General features: G+C 42.9%; 2 protein-coding genes across 3 annotated transcripts in view; one reads left to right on the forward strand and one right to left on the reverse strand.

The window, feature by feature from the left end:
* The window catches only part of thada (THADA armadillo repeat containing), a 119,448-nt gene extending 98,578 nt beyond the window's left edge, over window positions 1-20,870 (reverse strand). The window contains exons 1-21 of the mRNA XM_026190295.2: window positions 20,799-20,870; window positions 20,447-20,529; window positions 20,186-20,295; window positions 19,705-19,835; window positions 19,361-19,509; window positions 19,226-19,258; window positions 19,078-19,126; window positions 18,690-18,883; window positions 17,176-17,270; window positions 14,772-14,995; window positions 13,928-14,643; window positions 13,595-13,749; window positions 13,365-13,520; window positions 13,124-13,231; window positions 12,917-13,040; window positions 11,525-11,670; window positions 11,171-11,399; window positions 10,954-11,089; window positions 10,716-10,852; window positions 10,409-10,540; window positions 9,950-10,110 (exon numbers count right to left, since the gene is read on the reverse strand). Coding sequence (XP_026046080.2) covers window positions 9,950-10,110; window positions 10,409-10,540; window positions 10,716-10,852; window positions 10,954-11,089; window positions 11,171-11,399; window positions 11,525-11,670; window positions 12,917-13,040; window positions 13,124-13,231; window positions 13,365-13,520; window positions 13,595-13,749; window positions 13,928-14,643; window positions 14,772-14,995; window positions 17,176-17,270; window positions 18,690-18,883; window positions 19,078-19,126; window positions 19,226-19,258; window positions 19,361-19,509; window positions 19,705-19,835; window positions 20,186-20,295; window positions 20,447-20,519 — 3,258 coding nt within the window. The 5' untranslated portion in view covers window positions 20,520-20,529; window positions 20,799-20,870. The remainder of the gene's footprint in view (window positions 1-9,949; window positions 10,111-10,408; window positions 10,541-10,715; window positions 10,853-10,953; window positions 11,090-11,170; window positions 11,400-11,524; window positions 11,671-12,916; window positions 13,041-13,123; window positions 13,232-13,364; window positions 13,521-13,594; window positions 13,750-13,927; window positions 14,644-14,771; window positions 14,996-17,175; window positions 17,271-18,689; window positions 18,884-19,077; window positions 19,127-19,225; window positions 19,259-19,360; window positions 19,510-19,704; window positions 19,836-20,185; window positions 20,296-20,446; window positions 20,530-20,798) is intronic.
* A 411-nt stretch (window positions 20,871-21,281) lies between these two features.
* plekhh2 (pleckstrin homology domain containing, family H (with MyTH4 domain) member 2) overlaps window positions 21,282-23,812 on the forward strand; it is a 39,838-nt gene continuing 37,307 nt past the window's right edge. The window contains exon 1 of one of the 2 annotated variants that reach the window (XM_026190299.2): window positions 21,282-21,480. The gene's annotated coding sequence lies outside the window, so the exon portion shown is untranslated. The remainder of the gene's footprint in view (window positions 21,481-23,812) is intronic. The other variant, XM_026190300.2, reaches the window with a different exon arrangement.

Consider the following 23,812-nt stretch of genomic DNA (forward strand, 5'->3'; position numbering starts at 1 on the left):
TAGTCAGGGGTGGCATGGAGGGCACAGGGAGGGGTGGCGAGGACCCAAAGCACAAACATAAAAAAAAAGAAATATAAAAAAAAAAAAAAAAGAAAGAAAGAAAATACCCCGTGTAAAAAGAGAAAAAAAACATCTCAACAGCCCCTTAGGGGATGTAGGGTTAGACACAACATCTAAACTAACACAGACTCAGACCCACACATGAACCAGAAATATGCCAGTCACTGTAAACTTCAGCCACGAGCCCTGATGTCACTGAAGGAAGAGAAAATGATGCATGAAGCTGGTCTGTAAGAGGAAAAACAGCAGGAGACTGCGATGAAACAAAAATGCTGCACGTGAATTAAAACTATGTGCAACATGAAAATCATACAAAGATAATAAATGCGGCAAAGATGAAAGGCTTAGACAGCCCGTTTCTGACCACGTGACTGGTCAATAAACTCAACTGACCCTGCAGACCTAAAGTGGACTAACTTGGACACCAAAGTATGGACTGTGTAAACCACAGCCTACCAAGCCCAATGACTTATCACACTGGTGGCCAGAGTGGACTCCCAGGACAGGCCTGACCTCACCGGGGTAAAAATGGCAGCGACAGTCACTGTTAAGATGGTCCCTTGCTGCCGGGGCCCAGACCGCTGCGGTGCTGAGCTGGGCCGAGCCGGGCCGCGGCTTCGCCTATTTAAAGCTTCCCTTTCGAAGGTTCCCGTCTGTGTAACTGTTTAAAAAGGGCCGAGCAAGCTTCCTGCGCGGGGCAGGAGGGGGCAAAGGGGGGGTGCACTTTATTTAGATGTCAACTTCCTGTTTGCAGCCTAGCCCGTTTCCCAGAAAAAACTTCCATGTGCGGAGAGAGAAGTTTCCCAAGTCTAATTACATGTATGGCTCGGCCGTGACAGTGACCCAAATAGCTAACTTCTCCCCCGATGGCCCCGGGTTAGACGGCACTCTCACCATGTTTGTTGTTGCTGCTGCCACTGCTCAGTTTCAGTGAATTATTTTTTGTCTTTACTACATGTCTCAGTAAGTCCTCATACCAATCTCCCTCTGGACTCTCTGCTGCTTAAAGGAAGGACTGAAGAGCACGAGCTAATCATTCCTGCAAGACCCCACAAATTTAATATAGCACACTATATACTGCACACAATTCTTTATATTAATAACTCCCTACTGCACATCACAATTTATTTTTTTTTTAAATCTCTCATACTTTTCTTCTTTTGAATCTTGTATTTTCCTTTCCATTGCATTTGACACTTTATTAATAACAACGTACCTTTCACAGGTATTGATACATTTCTATAAAGTCTATTATGCTCATTTCCAACTCCATGTTCTTAGACTTTATCTGCTACAACTCTTAATAATAATAATAATAATAATAATAATAATGGATTGCATTTACATAGCGCTTTTCTAGGCACCCAAAGCTCTTCTTCCTTTTAGCCTGCTTTCTTTTGATTGGCTGTCATTTACAATCAGATGGTCTAAACAACAGGTGGGTGGCGCTTTTGCATTCACAACCACAGCTGCGTGCTTGGGATGACCATATTAATGATATCCTGTTTCACTGACCTACAGATCCATAGTTAAAACAAGTCTGAAAGGGAGTGAGAGCAGTCTGCAGCTTCTGGCTCACATAAATACCGCCTTTAAGGACGTGTGCAGTAAGAAGGTAGTTCATCTACATTTAGAGGTGACGTGAAGCTCTTTTGTACACCTTGGTTATAAGTCCAATGGGTGATAACTGATTTGCAAAAACAACATGCAAACCATGCTCTCATGCTTTTCAGGGAGAAAGTTCTTCCCATTTGGCAAAGCAGCTAGGAGACTGATGCAGTGATCTGTTTCTTTCTTATTTTATTGTGAAACACACATTTTCTACCATTTTGTTTGAAAAAGCTGTCGATGTGAAATCAGCCATGCTCCATAGGCTGGAATGTTTGCAGTGATTAATTTTATGTAACTGCTTACTGCAAATGATGTAACTAACGTTGTATCTTGTACTAACTCGGCAACCATCCAAACATTTCAGTCTGTGTCCAATCAAAAAAATATGATGTTGACATTTTCTGCTCAGCACTAGTTTTGCTTGTATTGACAGAAAATCCATCTGCGAAACAATCAAATGTTGTTTTAATAAAAGAGTTTAAGTTCGCAGCATAATCATTGTGACTTCTACAGTACATAGCTGACCAGATTAGGAAAAGCAAAAAGTTGACAATCAGTGGTTTTTATTCCTTGGTACAGTATTTAGTCAGCCACCAATTGTGCAAAGATGAGAGAGGCCTGTAAGTTTTATCATAGCTATACCTCAACTATGAAAGACAAAATGAGAAAAAACAAAATCCAGAAAAAAATCACATTGTCTGATTTTTAAAGAATGTAATTGCAAGTTATGGTGGAAAATAAGTATTTGGTCACCTACAAACAAGCAAGATTTCTGGCTCTCGCAGACCTGTAACTGCTTCTGTAAGATGCTCCTCTGTCCTCCACTCGTTACCTGCATTAATGGCACCTGTTTGAACTCGTTATCAGTATAAAAGACACCTGTCCACAACCTCAAACAGTCACACTCCACTACGGCCAAGACCAAAGAGCTGTCAAAGGACACCAGAAACAAAATTGTAGACCTGCTCCAGGCTGGGAAGACTGAATCTGCAATAATTAAGCAGCGAAGTGTGAAGAAATCAACTGTGGAAGCAATTAGAAGACATATAAGACCACTGATAATCTCCCTCAATGTGGGGCTCCACGCAAGATCTCACCCCGTGGGGTCAAAACGATCACAAGAACGGTGAGCAAAAGTCTCAGAACCACACACCTACTGAATGACCTGCAGAGAGCTGGGACCAAAGTAACTAAGGCTACCATCAGTAACACACTACGCCGCCAGGCCAGACGTGTCCCATGCTTAAGCCAGTACTTGTCCAGGCCTGTCTGAAGTTTGCTAGAGAGGATCGCTGTTGTTAGAATGTATTTAATATTACTTTCTACAGCAGGATCCTTTTCTGACCGGCGCAGGATGATCCAGAAGAGGATTGGGAGAATGCCAGATGAAACCAAAACAGAAAATTGGGGTAAAAACTCTACTTGTTGTGTTTGGAGGAGAAATAATGCTGAGTTGCTTTCAAAGAACACAATACCTACTGTGAAGCATGGGGGTGGTTTGCGGCTGTTTTTCTGCAAAGGGACCAAGACGACTGATCTGTGTAGAGGAAAGAATGGAGCCATGTATCGTGAGATTTTGGATGAAAACCTCTTTCCATCAGCAAGGGCATTGAAGATGAAACGTGGCTGGATCTTTCAGCATGACAATGATCCCAAACACACCGCCCGGGTAATGAAGGAGTGGCTTCATAAGAAGCATTTCAAGGTCCTGGAGTGGCCTAGCCAGTCTCCAGATCTCAACGCCATAGGATAAATCTTTGGAGGGAGTTGAAATTCTTTGGGCTGGGCAACACAAACATCACTGTTCTAGAGGAGATCTGCATGGAGGAATGGGCCAAAATACCAGCAACAGTGTGTGAAGACAGAAAACATTTGACCTCTGTCATTGCCAACAAAGGGTATATAACAAAGTATTGAGATGAACTTTTGTTATTGACCAAATACTTATTTTCCACAATAATTTGCAAAGTAATTCTTTAAAAACCAGACAATATGATTTCTCTGGATTTTTTTTCTTCTCATTTTGTCTCTCATAGTTGAGGTATAGCTATGATGAAAATTACAGGCCTCATCTTTTTAAGCAGGAGAACTTGCACAACTGGTGGCTGACTAAATACTGTTTTGCCCCACTGTAAGCAAGCTTGTGGGATCTCTTCCTGTCCCTTTGTTAAAGTGTAGTCCATATTCATTCTTTAGGAAGCCCTAAAATGAAACTCAGGACCCCACACCACCTTTGACAGGTAAAGGTGGTTTTAAAGCGTATATTTTTATTCCATTGTGGGAAACTCTGTGGATGAACTCTTATTTTTAGAACTTAGATTTTCAAATAAAGCATTGCAAAGTAAATATTATGTACAAGAGAGCAAATATATGGAGATGTCAGACAATGCATTCAGTGTGTGTGTGAGACTGCGCGTGCATGCCTCTCTGCCTGTCTAAGGATGTGGGTGTGTTTCCCTCTCAGACGCAGAGCAGGCCAAACACATGGTCTGCCTCCTCTTTGTAACCAGTGCTCTGAGCTCCCAGCTATGCCAAATATGCTGTCAAACTCCAGCTGACCAGCTACTTCGGTGGTCTGTGTCAAACACACACACACCTCTTATTGCAAACTTTCAGGTGTTGTAGATTGAATTTTGAATGGATAAGGATGACATTCAAGTCTACACTCAATTTTTTTAACATTAAAAAAAAAAAAAACTGGACTCTTTCATTTACACAAGCATTCAAACCCTTAGATGTTGCTGTTGTCCTGTTTGCTTTCATAACGTGACTGGGGGCCACATGTGACAAGCTCAATTGATTACACATAGTTTAGAAAAGGGCGAATTGTGCGTATACAAACTCACCAGTTCACACTGCATATTAGGACACCTATGATAAAAAATAGCCATAAATCAGGGTAACTGTACCAAACTACCAGCGTTTCGGCTAAAGTTGCCTCCCTAACCAAAGCGGTGAATGGTGAATAGGCGATTTTTCAAAAATCAGCTGTAGTGGTTTTTGACTTGGCCTGTTTCTCCTTTTTTGGTCTGATGGTAAATAACATGTTCTTCTATTTCAGCTGTATAAGGCTGATTGGCAAACAGCTTCTAAATTACATTCACCTTTTGGTATTTTTAAATATATCTTAACACTCAAAATATTAAATAATTTGAGATCTGAGATGGGGGGGGAAAAAATGTGAACTTTACAATGTAAAGACTTTCTGAAGTGACTGTACAGAGCAGCAGGACAGCTTCCTAATTTCTTTACTTCTTGCAAACAAAAAACTGAAAAAAAATGTTTGTCATCTTGAAAAACTCGAGAAAGTTGGAAAGGTCTCAACCTAAACGCTTAAACATAAAAATAAATTAGAAAGGAATTAAAAGAAATTACAGCATCACTGCCAGCTGCTCTTGTTGCCATGGTTTCACCCACAACAACAGTGCAGAGCTGCTAGCCAGGCCAACAAGGATGTCACACAGGATGCTGGTGAGGACCACAGGAGGTGTCGAGCTCACACACGTTTTTGGAAGGAGTTGTGTTTCGGTCACACAAACACTACACACATGCATGTCATCACTGCGGTAGGGCAGCAAGACTTTGTACGCAGAGACTTCAGCAGATCCAACTTCCCAAACCCTTTCACAATCATCCTACTGTCTGTCAATGTGAACAGATTCACTATCGATGCGCACACACACACACACACACACACACACACACACACACACACACACACACACACACACACACACACACACAGTGTGAAACTGATGACAACTGAATGAAGATAAAAGAGCTCAAGTTCAGATTTTCCTTGTCTGCCTGCGTTTGTTAAATAACTGCTTAAATAAGCAGTTATTTTGTTAACTCTGTTTTCCGTGGTCTTTTCACGTGTGCTATGAATAAATCTTTTTTTTCGGTACCGGTACTAGTTTTATTTTGTTGTATTTATCCGCGACACCTTAAAAGGCCGGTCTGTGAAAATATTGTCGGGCACAAACCGGTCCGTGGCGCAAAAAAGGTTGGGGACCGCTGATCTACACGCTTCTCACATCGCCTAGATTTAAAATCAATGTCACAACAATAAAAAGAAAAACATTGCAGAATCTCACAGAGTTGCGAAAGCATCATGAAGCATATGAATCAGAAAAAAAGTACAAATAGAACCAAAGTGTGAAATCCACAAGCTGCTTCAGAACACACAGTATGTGCCACAGATTGTACGTAATTGTTAGCCAACACTGCTCAAGATGCTGCAGGTTAACCTGCAGTCCAAAACAAAGAAAAACCACCCATTCAGCACATAAAAGCCTCTGATCCTTCCTGCTTTCTCTCTCAGTGTAAATACACTGTCAACAAGCAAACACACACTCATTACCCCCTACAAAGACAAACACAGCCTATGTCTGGTACCGTTGTTATTATGGACGCTCACATGCTGAAACACTCAGACAACTATTCCTGTGTGTGTGTGTGTGTGTGTGTGTGTGTGTGTGTGTTGTTGTTGTTTGCAGTGCTCTGTCTTTTCCTGCTGGTGGTGGAAGTGATTTGGAAAGAATGCAGTGGAAAGGGAGAGGCGTCGTGGCTGTTAAACCAGCGGGATTGGGCCTCAAATGAAAGCGCGGTGCTAACGAGGGCGGATGCTAATTCAAGGGCCTCCTGCTGTGGGGGTCTCTCTCACACACACACACACACACACACACACACACACACAGCATTCCTTTCTACAGAATTCACAATATACACACATAAACTGTATAACCGTACACTGTTTTCCTTTCTTTCTTTTTTTAGCAAAGAACTCATACTGGGATAGCAGAGTGTAAACGGTTCCCTTTCAGTCGATTCACTCGGTACAACACACAAGTATGGGATATAACGCCCTCGCGTGTCCTGGCTGAAGAAACCTTTATTCACGCCTTTAAAGCAGATGACGTGTGATGACACGGACGGCCCCGCCTGCCCATATAGCCACTGTCATCACAGTCATCCCTCAGTTCTTACGCTCTTCACTTCGCTGAGAACACCTCTGTTGAGTTGGGCTAGCTAGCTGCTGCTAGTTAGCTCCGTTGTCTGCTGACTTGAACTTAGCTTAACTGCCACTGTTTGTGCATTGCCATGGTTACCGGTCCGTTGGCATGCGTTGCCATGGTTACCGGTCTGTTGGCATGCATTTACATGCGTTGCCATGGTTATGACCCATTGCCGTGGTTACCGGCCCGTTGCCATGCGTTTAAATGCGTTGCCATGGTTACGGCCCATTGCCCTGGTTACCGGCCCGTTGGCATGCGTTGCCCTGGTTACCGGCCCGTTGCCATGCGTTGCCCTGGTTACCGGCCCGTTGCCATGGTTACCGGCCCCTTGCCATGCGTTTACATGCGTTGCCATGGTTACCGACCCTCTCTCCTGATGGCCACATGCTGCCTGATGCTGCCTATTTTCCGAAGATCATGCCTGCATCTTATAGCTCAATGGAGTTTGAGTGTCTGAGCTTTTGCTCCCCTCCTTTTACATCTGAGGAGCAGAGGATGCAGCATTCTCTTTGTCCAGTGCATGTGCTACACACCTACATTGAGCGCACTCAGACTGTGTGTTTATGTGACCAGCTGTTTGTCTGCTTCGTTAATCCAAATAGAGGTAGAGCTCTGTCCAAACAGAGGCTGTCCCACTGGATTATAGAAGCTATCTCACTGGTGAGAGCTCATTCCACCAGGGGGATGGCAACCTCATGGGCTCTTTTTAAAGGGGTGCCTGTAGCTGATATTTGTATGGCAACTAGTTGGGCATCACCACACACTTTTGTGCGGTTTTATTGGTTGGACGTTACAGCCCCTTCGGTGGCTCATGCTGTCATTTCTGCTGGGTCTACCACTCACTAAGGATGTGGTGGTCCGATTCCGGTTCGGTGGCTCCTCTGTGGGGCGTGTATATATGTCCCATACTTATGTGTTGTACCGAGTGAATTGACTGAAAGGGAACGAATAGTTATGTCTATAACTTCTGTTCCCTGAAGGATAGGAACGAGTTACAACACAAGGTGGCCCCACTGAGCAGTTTGGCTCGGTGAAGAGCGGCTATCGAACTGAGGGATGACAGCGGCTATATGTGCAGGTGGGGCCGTGCACGTGTCATCGCACATCATCTGCCTTAAAGGCGTGAATAAAGGTTTCTTCAGCCAGGACACACGAGGGCGTGATATCCCATACTTATGTGTTGTACCGCGTTCCTCTCCTTCAGGGAACAGAAGTTATAGACATAACTATTCGCTTTCTAGATCCCGCATGAGACCCCAGTGGAGTCCACATTCAGGTCAGGCGTTTGTCTTTGTAGATTGTATGAAATCAGTAATAACAGAGAGGGCTTCCCTATCCTTGGCAGCACGCTATAGTAACAAAGCTTAGCTGTTACAGCTTGGTTATATATATATATATATATATATATATATATATATATACACACATACATATATACACATACATATATACATACATATACATATATACATACATATATACACACACACACATATATATATATACACACACACACACACACAAGGAATGGGGACAAGGCAGAGCTGAGACGTGACAGCAGTGTTTGAGGACGATGTGACACACATCCACAGGCCCTGACATAAATTAATACACTGGAGGGAGCAGAGCTTATGCTATTTTAAATGTCATTTCTTATACAGGTTAACTACAACAGATAGATTAAGAGGTTTATGCAATTCATACTGACATGTAGGGATGCACTGAGTAATATCAGTGCTCGTCTTTCACTACATTCACAGTCTGGATAATTCTGAAAGATCATTGTGACAATAAAAACAGAACGTTTTGGCAAGATAACTGCCTTGTTTGCATGTAGGTGCTACCCAGCGTTGCAGACCACATCTACATGCTGTAGTCATGCAGCAGTTTTTTCCCCCTTTCACTTTGGGCCGTTTAACATTTATTCAATTATTCATAAAATCAGCCCCTGACTGTCACCAATAAGTTCTTGTTCTTTGGAACATCCCTACTGATTTGAGTCAGCATCTATGCCTAAAATCCAACATCAAACATGAAACAAAATAATTATAAAACATATGACCTACAATGTTAATTTTTAAGGTAAAAGCTGTGCTTAAAATCTATGTGTGAATGTATGAAATATTTTAGTTTTTCACTGGCAAGAAATAATATGAAAAGACTGAAGCTCACATGGTTTGTCTTGTTTTCCCAGACATGACTTAATCCTCGTCTTTTTTAGCTGAATTTTTCTTCTTGTCCAGGACTACAATTAATCCATGTCTGGGAAACTGGGTGATAGTGTTTGTCTGACTCTTAATACTTTCCCACTTCCACAGCTTGTTTCAGTTATTGCACCCAGGTGCATTGGTTCTAATTGGTAACGATGCAACAGTCTGACTCAATGTTTCACGTAGTTTGGAACAACAATGGAGCATTATGTTAATACGGACGAGTGGGATATGTGGGGCTTTGAATACAAACAGGTCACTGTGGTACTCAGACTCTGGTTTTTTTTAAAGGGACAGTCTGATTATTAGAAAAGTATACCAGACTATTACCAGCTTATCTTTTACACACGCTCAGAATAACTCCTGAGCGTTAGTTCGCCTGCTGGTACAAACATATTGCTCGATACTCGATGTAGAAGCTAGCTATCTAACCTTAGCTTATTTGCTCACCTGTGCTAATTGTGCTGGCAAAATACTATCTGAACCACAGCATGTTTGCTTGGTTGTCCTCATTTCAAGTCTGTTTTTGAATACATGGTCTGAGTTCAAATCAGTGACTAACTCATTCTAAGTTACTGTTAGCTAGTGTTCCTCATTTCCACCGATAGGAACAGACAGACTGATATTAAGGGAACTCGCTCAGGAAACATGACATGCTTTTAATTTATGCAAAAAAATTCTACCTGCATCACACAGAAATCACTCCACAGGTTGCAACTGAGAGTCAGGAAGGTCTATTATTACTAACAATGTCTGAATGATTTGTAATATAACTTAAAAACATCTAACATTTGAAAACTGTCACATTTAACTAGCTTAATAATTAATTATAGCTTTGAATGAACAATTACTTGATGTTTTACATCACTGACCCTGGCCCATAACCTGCTAATCAAACTTCTATAAAAAAAGTTCACAGTCAGAACAATTTTATTTTCATATTTTCAACAACAGTAATATAACTAACGTGCTGAACTACCCTCTGTTGTGTATGAGATAAATGCAGTAATAGGATGCGAGGGGTGTATGCATTGGTGTCTGGGGTCTCACCTGTTGCTCTGTGATGAGCCCGGTGTGCGTGCACACGTTGTCATTGGTGTAGTGCAGAGGCAGGCTCTGACACAGCTGTCCGAGCAGCATGGCCACTTCCTTCATTGTCCGCCAGCAGCACACCAGCACCATCTGAGCCGTCACCCTATAGCCCTCACCACCTACAGCCAGCACATGCATGCAAGGTTTGGTTGTCTTATTAAGTAATGTGGCAAACTAAACCTCTGTATGCAGTCGAAACAGGAAGTCTCATACTGTGCTCAAATTCAATATTTCTGTTTGATTGTGTTACACATTAACACTATTCAGTTTCCATTATGACTGTGAAGTTGCACTTGTTGAACTTGCAGGGTCCAGACTGTGCATCGTGTAAAGTTACCACATGAAACACTTCCCTCACCAGGAGATCACAGGTACTGCACTTAAAGAGCCAAGATACCAGGGAAATGTTTACATTACCTGTGTCAAGTGATGGGGTCTGTGTGTGATCGTCCCCCTGCTGTGTCTCCAGCTCTCTTGCGCTGGTGAAGAAGTCGTTGGTGTCCCTGGGCTGAATCTCCTGCAGGATCTTCTGCAGCCCTGCTGAGGTCTCTGTCCAAAACACAAACAAGGCAAGCTGGAGTTTTTTCATCTGATTTCAGTGTCATTTTTGTGTTATGCATGTAACAGTTTCTCTATTTGTGTTCCAGGGTTCTTGTAATTTCAGCAACTGTTTTCCTGATGAATTCTACAGTGTAGACTTGTAGTTATACTGCACATAGAAGACCTGAGTCATTATCCATGGGGATGAGTCCTTCTGGAGAGGAGCTCTGGACTACAGGGGAGACCACGTCAGACATCCTGTAGCACACAGCAACCAGCTCTGACACCAGGAATCTCCACTGCTCAGTCTGACTCAAACTCCTAAACACACACACGCACGCACATATATACACATGTAATAATCCCATGATAAGAGATCGTGGCTAATTTGAATATTGTGTAGATGCAATTCTTGTTCTTACTCTGTGTTTAGATGCTGCAGGACAGCAGTGATGCAGTGAGCTCTGCCATAGAGAGGAAAGGAAGCAGCTGCCTGCAACAGAGATGCCTCTGCCCTCGACACCTCAGACTGCAGGCAGCGCAGCAAGAACTGAACCACTGAGGACAGAAAGCAGCACAGTTCAACATACGCTATATGCACATGAAATTCTGCGGCTGGTCTGCAAACGTGGATCTCACCTGCCAGAGTGTTGAGCTCCAAAATGAGCATATCAGAAGCCTGGGCTGGTATGGAAAGAGGCTGGTAATCGAGGCCTTGCTGCTGGGCGCAGTGCAGCAAAGACTGGCTCAGGTGTTGCTGGGGGAGCAGCAGGTTGAGGAGGTGGGCAGCTGTAACGCTGTCAAAAGGTTTGGTGCTTGTACTAAGGTCCAAAGCAGCCTGAAGAATGGAGCGCATCCTCTCGGGCACCTGGAAACAAAGAGACCAGAGATCAATGTCTGCACTAAACAAAAACAAGAATTACAAAAATCTAAGAAAAAAACGTTTTTTGTTTTTGAAGTAACAGAAACTTTTATTTAGACGCGTGTCAGAACCTCAAGTCCAACAGCTGATGGTGGGAGCTGCTGTATTAACGACGAGGCGAGCTGTTTGACTTCCAGGAAATTGCTGGCGACACAGAAGAGGACGTTCTGAGCATATGTAGAGGTCACAACTTCACCGAGGGCGAAAACATCAGGCTCTGAGAAAACACAGGAGGGGACAGTCTGTGACAACAGGCAGAGTATGCAGCTGACGCAGCTGGAGCACCAGGCTGGCATCAAAATAAAGAGGCTGGCCAGCACCAGACAAGCTGCTGGTTCAGGCACATACATACATGCATTGTGCCAAGAATCACTGTTACTGCGTCCTTGAACACAGCTCTGGACTTCAAACTGTTGCAGCATATCAGAGCCCAACACCACCATCTTTCCGTTTTACCACCTGAAACAGTTTATTAAAAGTTGAGTCTCAGATGGCAGTTTAGCCATAAGGAACTTTAAGGGCCTCATTCTGGTTTTCATTCATTTCTCTCATTTACACTGTTAGAATGATGAACGCTCATGTTAAACATAGCCCAGGTTTTAATGCTGCATTTCGATGTCGCATTAACTCAGCCAGTTAATGCGAGACAAATCCAGCTGCTCATTAAAGCTTTCTGCTTTGATCAGAAAAGAAAACATTGGTCCATACACCTGAAAGCCCAGAAAACTCATTGTGAATTCTGTCTCGACTCTTCGGATGTATCCGTGTATGTCCGCGGTGCCGATGCTGCGCTGAGCGGACAGCTCCTGAAGCTTTTGAAGTGTCGAAATTTGGAAATTTCAACATCGCTTGAAAAAAACCTGCCAGCTAACAACATCCCTCCCACCGGCAGGCTAAGTGATTTTTAGCCAATTACAAGTTGAATCTGGTAGTTTGGGTTGTTAGATAAGATACCGTCATTAAGAAGCAGCACAACTAATGTGTCTATGCGAGCTAATTTGCGATGTGCACCGCTGGCCCGGCCATTTATTTTTTAATGCACCTTTCAGATTAATTCACTGTGTGTCGTGCCATCAGTTAACCCTTCGGGTGCCAGCTGTGGCACGAGTGCCCAGGGTTGCCAACCCCCGTCCTATACGGTCCTCTCAGCTCTAAGCACAGCACTAACTTTCTTTGTGTTTCTGTCTACAAAGGCGGCTCAGTTAGAGGGAGAGGAGTTAAAACAGCTGGTTTCAGATGAACAGAGAAGCTGTACCAAGGCCCAGTTAGAATAATATGGATTATTTTGAACTCTGAATCATGCAAAGCTACACTATTTGGGATCTTGAAATAAGGCCTCAAATCCTGATTAACATGCATGTAATCCTTGGAGTCTAATACAGCATATTTACACATCAGTGAAGTTTTAGTTCAGTGTAGTGAGCAATTTAGTCAAAACGGTGACTAGCGAGCAGCTGATGTACCAGTGCTGAAGCTAAAGAGCTGACCCAGCAGACCCAGCAGATGCAGAGACGTGAGGCATTTAGAAAAAGAGGCTCCAGGGAGCAAAACTTCCAGCAGCCTTTCACACAGCCAGCACAGGAACGCCTGCAACAAGACAAATAAATTCATCAGACAAAAATATCAACACTATTGGAAAAAAAAACAAAACAACTGAGTGTGTGGTTTACCTTGTACTGACGTAGAGTGTGTTGGTCTGTGTCTCCCTCGTCCTGGTCTCTCTTCTGGCTCAGTCTCTTCTGCAGCAGCTGAGTGCTGTCCTTCACCCTGCAGAGCAGCTGTGTAGCAGAACATTCAAAGTTTCATTAAGTGCCGATTTCAATGTTTTCCTCCACGTAAATTCACAGCCTGCTCTGCTCAGCAAAAGCATTTCCAAACATTAAAGACAGCCTCGGGTGTAAGGCTGCTAACCTTCTTTAGCAGGCTGACTGTTTGCTGTCTGATGCCTGGTGACTGGCTGTTGAGGTTGGGCAGGAGGAAGTGGCGGATCAGGTCCATTTCCTGTGAGGTCAGAACCTCTGTGCTGCGGTGGCTCTCACACACCAAGCCCAAAGCATCCATCCTCACCTGAACAGTGAGAGATGAATGCATAAGAACACTTGCAACACTTGCATCTGCTTTGAGGACACAGACAGACTTACCTGATCATGTTTGTGTATCAGAGCTTGTTGGAGCAGGGACAGCGGCACTAGTCCTCCCCACAGACCACCCTCTGTGGACGGTATGACTCCCTGGGCCCTGGCTGCCCGTAGGCACGTCATCAGAGCGCCTAGAGCTCCTCTGCTGCCAGCAGAACCTAATAAGAACAGCAAAATAGCAGAATAATATTATGGCTTATTATTTGGGACTGCAATAGAATATACTCTTTGACTGCATTCATAACAGTTTGTCAAGCTGAGAGACATTAATATGCATTTGAGAAATAAGGGTTGAGTGAAAACAGCTGCAGATGTAAAGGACATGCAAGTCTTTACCTGTGGGTGCCATGTCCTGCAGGGCCTGCACCATGTGTGCCAGACTGGAGGGGCTACAGCGTAGCAGCTTGGGGAGGAAGTAGTCCAGGATGTACGTTGTTTGGTCCAGCCTGGATTGGCACAACACATGCAGCAGAGGAGTTACCCACGTCTGGTGCCAGCACTCCATCCAAGCCTCCGCCTCTCCCGCTGCTGCACCAGCCTCTCTCGTCAGCTGTGCCTTGTGGCTGACAAACAGCCTTTCCAGTAGGTCGCTGGCATACGGAGCTAAGGTCTGGTCACCCATCAAACCCAGGAGACATGAAGGCAATTGGGGCTGGATGTTAAGCAGATACCCTGCCCCATAGAGCTCCACCAGGCAGCCTAAGGAGCCAAACTTACCCCTCATATGCCACTCAAGCCCTAGTAGATTATGAGTCAGGTCGGTGATGTACGGATCCTCGATGGGGTCAGAGACGGACGGGCTGGTGTGCTGATGGATGAGGAGGTGGTTGCGGAACAAGGACCGGGTTTGGTGGCGGACACCATCCAGCGGATGCTCCCAGTGGGAGTAGATGTGCTCCAGCAGGTGTCGCTGTAGGTCAGAGCCTCCACTCAGGGATTGCTGGAGGCTGGGAGGACACAACTGTGTCTGCCCCTGCAGGCAATCCAGGGCAGCCCCACTCCACAGAGTCAGGACCCGAGCCACCACCATGGCTGTACTCGACTCCTTTATACTATTGAAAGGAAAAAAAACAAAAGCAAAACTTAAAATAAAAGTTGTAAACTGCATCCCAGCACATTCCATTTCATCAGAATCTGGAAAAATATTCAGAATAGAAATTGGGTATCAGAGCAGAGCTACCTAACATCTAGGTCCAGCAGTGTGTTTGGGACCAGCAGCAGCAGCTGTTCCCACTGTGGTCCTGGTAGGGCAGCCTTCCAGCTCAGCATAGCAAGGGCACCGTGACACAGATACAGAGAGACACCCGGTGGGCGTCCGCCGCTGCACAGACCCTCACACCTCTGCTTGAGCCACTGAGGAGCCGAATCCAAATCCTGCACAGAGCTACGCAGCAAACTGCACACCTACACACAGCATAAAAGATCCCCTTTATAGCCAGAATCTATGATTTCATTATTTAATGCAGTTCACAAACATAAATAAACATTTTATTTTACTATAATTGCAATCTAAGTAAGTAAAGTTTATTTATTAAGCGCTTTACATAGACAGGCAGTCACAAAGCGCTGTAAACAAAGATTAAAATAAACAGAATGTTAAGTAACAAAACAGACAATATACACAATATAAAAGGTTCAATGTAAATAAAATTATTTGAAGAAAAAAACAACCTAAAAAGCATTGATCAACAGAAAGCTTGTTTAAACAGTAAAGTTTTTAACTGCCTTTTAAAGGGTTCCACAGAGTCAACCAAACGGAGCTGTGGTGGTAAACTGTTCCACAGCCTGAAAGGCTCTGTCCCCTCTCATCTTCAAACTCTGTGAGCGGAGACAGCGAGCAGCAGTGTCTTTTGTAAGAAGCTTGAATAAATAATCTGGGGCCCGGCCGTTTAGTGCTCTGTATGTTAAAATAAGAGTTTTAAAACGAATTCTAAAATCAATGGCAGGGCTCTAGACTAACTTTTTGACATGGGCGCACCGGTACGCCTAACTTTAAAAATTTAGGCGTACCGGCACAAAAGTTAGGCACACTCAAATTTTTCAACCGCATCGCTTAACACCGCAGTTTTACATGTGCACTTTCTTTTTGGGGGGGGGGGGGGGTCCATACAGACAATATTCATTTCTAAATTATTAACAAACAAACTTGTGCTTAAAGTGCTTTGTCAATATTGTAGAAAATGTTAAACTTAATCATCATCTCGGCTCCTCTGACGACCTGTTTGCTGCTGTCTGCTGCTGAAAGGCCGTGGGGAGAGGGGACACTTGGGCAGTGCATTTACTGCAGCATATAATGTGTTTTCTGGATACACTGTGCTTTTTCAGCATTCAAAGATTGATGGCACCGTGTCAGAGCACTGGCTATGAATTTCAGACAGATCAGGCCTTAACTTAACAAAAAAGTTATCAATAGTTCTTTTCATCTTTTCTTATTACCCACAGCTACATCCACTTCTGTCAGGCCTAGGCTGCTCACTAGGGCTGAGTATCATCACTGATTTCTATAATCCATTCAATTCAGGTTCTCAAAGTCCTCAAAGATTCGATTCAATTTAGCCTCAGACAGTCAGAAATATTATAATTCTGATCATTTATCAGTACTGATACATGTGAGACTTCATCAGAATTGTGAACATCACAGCAGATGCCTTTGTGTGAAAGTTACTGAGAATAAAACAGAAAAACATGAAGGAGATTTTCCTGGTCTGGCTTTTTATAGCAGATAACCATAAAAATATTCTGCAATTTTGCATAATTTTAAGAAGTTTAAATTTCTTCAGTATTGAACAGCAGAAATTAGGCTTTCTTGTCTGAGGTCATTTAAGTGAAAAAAGAAAAAGACAGCGCTGTAAACAACGGTAGACTGGTGGGTAATAAGCGAATGAATTTATTTTTTTTTTTTTTCCACACAGGTGCGACCAAATATTTATTTTTAGTCGCACCACTGAAAAGTTTGATCGCATTTGCGACCAAATTGGTCGCACTCTAGAGCCCTGAATTGGGTAAAGAATATAAAATTGAAGTAATGGGAGCACGCTTGCTAGAACGAGATAGTAGTCTGACTAATGCATTTTGTATAGATTGGAGGTGAGAAAGGGATGATTTGTCCAAGCTGGTAAACAGGACATTACAAGAATCTAAACGCGATGACACAAATGCATGAACAATTTTTCCTTAAATGAAAGAAACAGGAACAAGACAAAGACTTTACTGCGAGTCAAGGCCCAGAGAAGAATCAAATATTACTGCAAGATATCAAATATTTGACTTAGCAGAAGGACAGTAAGAAGCAAGAACCTGACTGATTTTGGTACTTCCTTCTGTAAGCAATAATGTATAACATTATTGCTTACAGAAGGAAAAACAACAACAACACAGAAATAACTCATTAATTTCAATGAAAAAACCTTATAAATAATTTGACAGTATGAGACCCAGTATTGAGGGACTACAGCAGCTCAATATAATTTTTATCTGAAAAAAGGTACTACTTAAGTTTAGATTTGTATATGAAGAAACACTACAATTGTAATTTATTAGTGTTATATGGTATACATAGAGTGATAAAAGTCCCTTTCACTCACCACTGATGCAACATCGTCTCCAGAGCCCATAACAGACCTGATCAATAACACCACAGCCATGCCAGCTGTGCTCTGGACAGACTGGATGAACTCCTCTAAAGACAGGAAGAAGAACAGAGTAGAGACAAATCAATGAAAAAAAAATGTATTCCATGTTTATAAATCAATTAAGCTTTACCTGCATAGCTACAGTGTGTGTGTGTGCGTCCATAAACTACAGCAGTGATGATGCCTTCACTGGTGTTGTGATAACTTTGTTCAGTAGAACAGAGGCTGCTTGAGCTAAATGTTAGAATCCTATGATGGTTTTTTTGCACACGCGGCCCTGAATACACACAAACATCAACAGTGTCACTTTCTCTCATTGTTCTGAATTGCACTACGAACACCCTCTCTATGTTAGTCCTTGCTGTGACTGAAATCAAGAAAGAAAACGCACTATTAAAGGTTCGCTTCAGCCTGAACTTGTTTCACGGTGTTACATCCTGGGAGGCTGTGGGAATGTGTGGGCGTGGTGTTGTCTTCTCCCTCTCCTCCTCCTTCGTTCTGGCCCCTCCCTCTGCCCCTGCCTTCTCCTTTAGGTCACACCTGCTGCTCATCTGCTCTCGTTACAACCAATTACCCTCAGGGGTGATATAAGCTGGAGAAGAGCAGTGTGGAAGAGGAGGGAGAGGTTTCTGGTGGATTTCCTCTGTGCTGGTCAGAGTGTGCTACTGGCTTAGGTGTGGAACAGCCTGCTGCGTGTGGCCAGCCGTCTGGTGTGTGGCTCTTTGTGAGTAGTGCTTAACTGAGCAGTGATTGCCCATGAGTGACGGCAGCCTTCATTAGTTTGTGTGGCCTGCCTGGATATTGTTTGCAAGCAGCGTTGCTGTCTCTTTCTGTTGAAGCCTTATTGTTGCTTCCTTTGTTGAAGTGGTCATTACCACTTTGGGTTAACCTCCCTGATTTCTCATTAAAGCAGCGGTGCTGTCTCCTTTTGTTGTTGCCATTTATATGATTATTGAGGTGTTTGCCTACAATAAAGATCTATTTTATATTAAATACCTCTGCCTGGTGTTCTTTTCATTCCACCTGGATCTAACTGTTACTGTCCCCCACCCTCATCGCCTAGCTTTTAAGTGGGGACGTAACACACGGATTGTTGGAAACAGTATTTGATTAGTTCATCAACCTGCCCAAAGTACTTTTCTGAGCCTGGATCCTGAGTTATACCAAATCCTGATAATATCACAGGGAACAGTTGCCACATTCAGGGTGGGAGAGGGGACAGGGTCACATGGACACCATAGTGTGTGTGGTCAAAGCTAGAAGGTAGAACTGGGATCTGTATCCTCCCTCCCACTGAAATCTACACCTGTGACACAAAATGAATACCTAAAATCTAAGTGAAAAGGTCTTGGATTCAGTGACTGATGAGGACAGCTGCCTGTTTTCCAGTGAGATGACGGTGGATCTGCATGTTTGCTTCCAGCTGTTTGTTCTCTGCTCGTCTTGTTAATTCCTAACTTTCTTACCATCAGTGAGGATGTGTATGTAGCAGCCCAAGAGGTCACCCAGTGTGTCCTGCAGCCTGCAGCAGTCCTGTTGGGCCTGTAAAACCACGCTGATCGTGTCCTGAGACCTCTGGACGACCAGCATGGAGGTCTTCACTGCAGCTAGACAGGACTGCATCAGCTGAGCCTGGGCAATGTGGCGTCCTACAAGACCACTGGGAAAACAGCAGAGGGCGACAGAGGCACACAATTTGATACAAATACAAGGCTGGTAAGATTTTCTCATGTATCAATGTTTACACAGAGGATATAAACCTACAAAATATTGAAATCAATGAGCACCAGCTAGAGTCCAATCAATGAAAGAGACTGGAAGTGTGATTTGAGGGATAAGAGCATGCCTCCATACCTGTTTTGATGAAGGTATTCACTCAGCGCCTTGTGAAGGAACTGCAAAACTACACAAGAGAAGAGGACTCAACGGGATGAGATTGAGACATTAGCTTTCCTCAAAAATACATGAAGTTAAAGCAGGTTAAGATAAGGTGGATACTAACCTTCCGGTAATAGTTTGTTAATGCAGCTCTCACCTGTAGATGTACAATTTTGCCGTGATTGGTACTTATTTATAGCACATGAACTGTTGTTTGATATTAGCAGTGATCACACAAAGAGCAAAAGTAAACACTAACCGAGAGGGAAGCCATCCAGACAGGCAGTGATGGAGTCGACGATGTGGGGATACCGGTCTGAATACGTGCTGGAAAGACAATCAGACAAGCAACCAGCCAAGCAGCTCACAGTCTGCTCCTGAAGCCAAGCTGGTACTGAACCCAAGGCACTGAGAAGTGCAACACAGACAAGTTATTTATCTGAGGGCCTCAGAATTGACGAAGAACAAACAGACACATAAGAGAAAAGATAAATCAGCTACTATGGCCTCTTTACATCTTCTCCCTTAAAACCACAAATAAACAGCTGCTCAGGCTCAGCTTGTCCACAAATGAATATAAAAGAAAATGAAGCATATGTCTACCTTGCAATGGCTCTTCGGAGGGGGTTCTTGGACTGCAGGGAGGTGTAGACCACAGCTAGCGTGTGTAGACAAGCATCTAAAAGAACTCCGCCCATTTGCTCATCACTCAGTGCCTCCAGCTGGGACCCTGCCTGATGAAGTATGGAAAACAAACAAACATTAAAACCTGGAGAAGTGAAAACATTTATGATCTCATTTACAGTGGTACCTATCAAAGGGTGGGATGAATCGGGCAGCAAGTGAACAGCTGAGGTCTTGGAAGCAGGAAACATGGGACGTGTAAGTATCGGAGAGACCGACATACGCTGATCTCACACATCTGTTCCACTTTACCACTTACTAGACCTAAACGATCTGCAGCTAACATCTTGCTTGGATATCTTAGTCTTAGTTGCATTGAATGCTCAAGCAGAGTAGAAAAGCACTATATAAGAACCAGTCCATTTATCACACTATTCATACCGTTCTATACCAGACAGACCTTTTTAACCAGCTGGATCTGCTGCACCGGCTCTGTCAGCTCCAAACAGGACTGCAGGGTTTGGGCAACCTGCCTGACTCCATCTTCTCCTCCATCAACCGAGAGGGATGCTGGGAAAAGGTCAAAATAAATATTATAAGACATGCGTAACATCCAATGAAGGGTACACACAGTGACTGCTCTACCTGCAATGTATGATGAGACTTATTTACTGTTATAATAACTTTTTAGGCACAGTTATTTGTACTTTTACTCCCTTACCTAACAGCTTGTGCAGTTTCTCCTCATCCAGCGCCACAGCCTCCACTTTGGAAGTCTTCTTTTTCACTACCATGGCTCTGCCTCTGTGTGAGGAGCAAACATACAAACATAATTTAGAAACAACCAAACAAAATAGGAGCTTATTTACTGCTTGAAATTCTTGCTGCTAGATGTTAGCCAACTACTGCTAGCTGCTCGAGACTGAATACACGTGCAAAATGAAAGGCAAGACCGATACAACAAACCCTCAAACAACAAAACAACAAACCGCGGCTTTACTAGAGCAGCTCTACACGCCCGCAAAATTAAATGTGAAAAGCATTTAACTCTGTTCAGCATGTGCTTTACTCACTTGAGCCCTTCAGCTTCAGCTGGTAGCTGTGAATAGTGTCAAGCAGCACTAAAACCTCTTACTTCCGAAACGTTTTTTCAGAATAAAACACCCATTAAATATCGTGCCCAATAAAACAAACAAAATAAAGCTTATATGTGACCTTTAGCAATATTTTTGTTTTTATTTAAATGTAAAAATCAAAATTTTGACTTTCAGACTCTGAATGTGTACTTTTATGTCAGCAAACTTTTACTTTGACACCAAACCTTTTGAGCTTTCTATGGTGTTGTCGCATGCCTGACGCTCATGGGGCCATGCCGCACATAGTAGACGTCACTTCCGACAAAATGTCTGAGCCCGCCCTCAGAAACTGAGCTACCCGAGAAGTGGCGCTCGGGATTTTTATTGGTGGATGACACACGTCAATCAAAGGCAGACGTTCCTTTCCGGCGCGGCTGAGCAACTCCTACCTAGTTTTTGATTGGACGTTTTTGATGAAGCCACACCTTTAAAAGAAACGCCAGCCCTTCGCCAACTTTGCCCGAGAAGCGCAATGAAAACCTCTGGGAAAGACAGAAATTCATCGTTTTAAGCCATGAATTAGCATTTTCTTCAGAGGAATAACAGCAGATAAAGAAGCGCTGGACTCGACATGACGTGAAGCTCCTCGTAAAGTGTCTTTACATTAATATTATTAAGGGTAAGTCGATGAAAATGGATGGTTTTAATTATTAGGAAATGAATTATCTATTTTAATAACGGTTTAGCAGCAATGTGCATTAACAGTCATGTCAAATTGATAATAACTTAAATAGACTAATGAATTTTGTTTATCAGCACTAATAAAACCATTTTTTGTAGGGAAATGAAGAAATGCTATTTATGTATTTAATTAATAGCTGTTTTAAAAAAAGATTATAAGTTTAACTTTTAATATTTGAAAGTCACCCCGCATTAACGTACTCACAAACCAAATGTTTAAAATATCCCTTAGAAAGTGTTCTACCACAGACATTGTTGCACCTCATCACCTCGGTTTTCTTGACTGCTACAAACTGTTTTGAGTCTCTTCAGAAATACTTGGGAAAGTAGATGGACTGTTAGTCGGGGAAACTGGGCAAGTCACAGCCGTCTTTACTCAGTCACAGGATGAGCTTTCTGACAAATCAAACAGCTACTCTGTGAGAAAACATGCTGTTTGGCTTTAGGTTTTGGGGTTCATGTGCTCAAAGTAACAGTATGTTTTTATTTCTCATCTTGAAAAGTTTTTTTAAAAACCTTGTGCAACAACTACCATATGTAATAATTGTTGATTGTTTAATAATAGTAATAATTGTTTGGTAAAATAACACAAACCTGAAACTAAACTCAGAACTGTTGAGGCTCAATTTGGGGCTCAAGTTGTTTTGATGAGAGTATACAGGATGAACCCCTTTTTTAATAATTTACAAAATCTTTTTTTTTATAATATTTTCAAACGAAGGAAGAAAATAAGAAAGAAATTCCTAGTCCAAGACAGAAATTAGGAATGTTTGAAAGAAGAAGGTTAGAGCTCAGACAGCTGTAGTGAAATGTGTGAGGTGCAACAAACTAGCACATGATGCTGACATTTAAGGGATGGCATAAGGGGATCAGTTTGGTTAGTCAGATACGGGTGGTGTTAATGAGTAAACATGGTCATTTATTTGACTTTGGTTTTTAATAAGAGGAAAAATACCTCAATATTCAAATAGGTTAGTGTTCGTGATAATATTGGACGTATTTGAACTCTATTTGAATAATGTAACTGTCTGCAGCTCTGCTTTAAATTAGCATGACATATATTCCCTGGTGACTTTGTTAGGTACACCTGTTTGATATCTAATCAGCTAATCAAATGGCAGTAAATCGGTATATTTAGGCATGTAGACATGGTCAAGATAGCCTGCTGAAGTTCAATGGTGATTCAAATGAGGCATGAGCTCATGTCAAAGGTCAGAGGAAAAGACCAGACTGCTCTGAGCTGATATTAGGGCAACAGTAACTCTAATAACCGCTCGTTACAACCAGGGTGTGCAGAAGAGCATCTCCGAAACCACAACACATCCAGCCTTGAATGTTACAGCAGTGGAAGACTACTAAGGGTGCCACTTGTATCAGATTATCAGACAGGAAACAGAGGCTGTAATGAAAATGGATCACCAGAACTGGAAAATAGAAAGAAAAAAAACCATTGTCTGGTCTGAATACGTTTGGGGATTTTCTTACCGATTATTGAGCATGCATCAACACATTGTCTGGTCTGATTTGTTTCAATTTCCACTGCCGCAGGGTTAGAATTTGTTATAACAAGCATGAAAACTTGGATCCACCCTGCCTTGTAGCAACTGTTCAGGCTGGTGCTGGTGGTGTATTGGTCTGGAGGACATTTTGACCACAGTGTGCATATCTCCTGATGGCTACTTCCAGCAGGATAACGCACCAATGTCACGAATCTCAAATCATCTCTAACTGAGAAGTGAGGTAGCTCACTGCACTGAAATAGTGTCCACAGTCAAGAGAGCTCCTTTAGGAAGAGGTGGAAAGAACAGGAGGTTGACATCATAGATGTGCAACCAACAAATCTGCAGCAGCTGTGTAATGCTGGGGCTTGATTCAAACACTTTGTAGAATCTATGCAATAAGGCGGTTGTGATGGGAACAGGTGGGTCCAAGCCAACAAGCAAGATGTAGATGTAAGTGACGTATCAGTGTATATACCTCTGAAACGTGTTACGCTCAGCTGATAAGTTTTTTAAACAGTCAAAAGATTTTATTCCATCAGAGTCAATTTGATGTCCTGTAAACCTTTATTTATAAAAACAGAATAACTTCATCAGCACACCACATCCAAATGAGTCCCGATTGTGTCTGTGTGTGCTGATTCTGACTTTGACCAACAGGAAGTCTGAGAGAAAGATTGCAAAAGAAAACACTGGGAGCCGGGCTTTAGGGGTCATTTTTGCTTTAAGATCATGTGTGCTCCAATATCGCAAATAATGACTAATATTCTA

Source organism: Astatotilapia calliptera, chromosome 13 (assembly GCF_964374335.1).
Source record: "Astatotilapia calliptera chromosome 13, fAstCal68.1, whole genome shotgun sequence".
NCBI lineage: Eukaryota > Metazoa > Chordata > Actinopteri > Cichliformes > Cichlidae > Astatotilapia > Astatotilapia calliptera.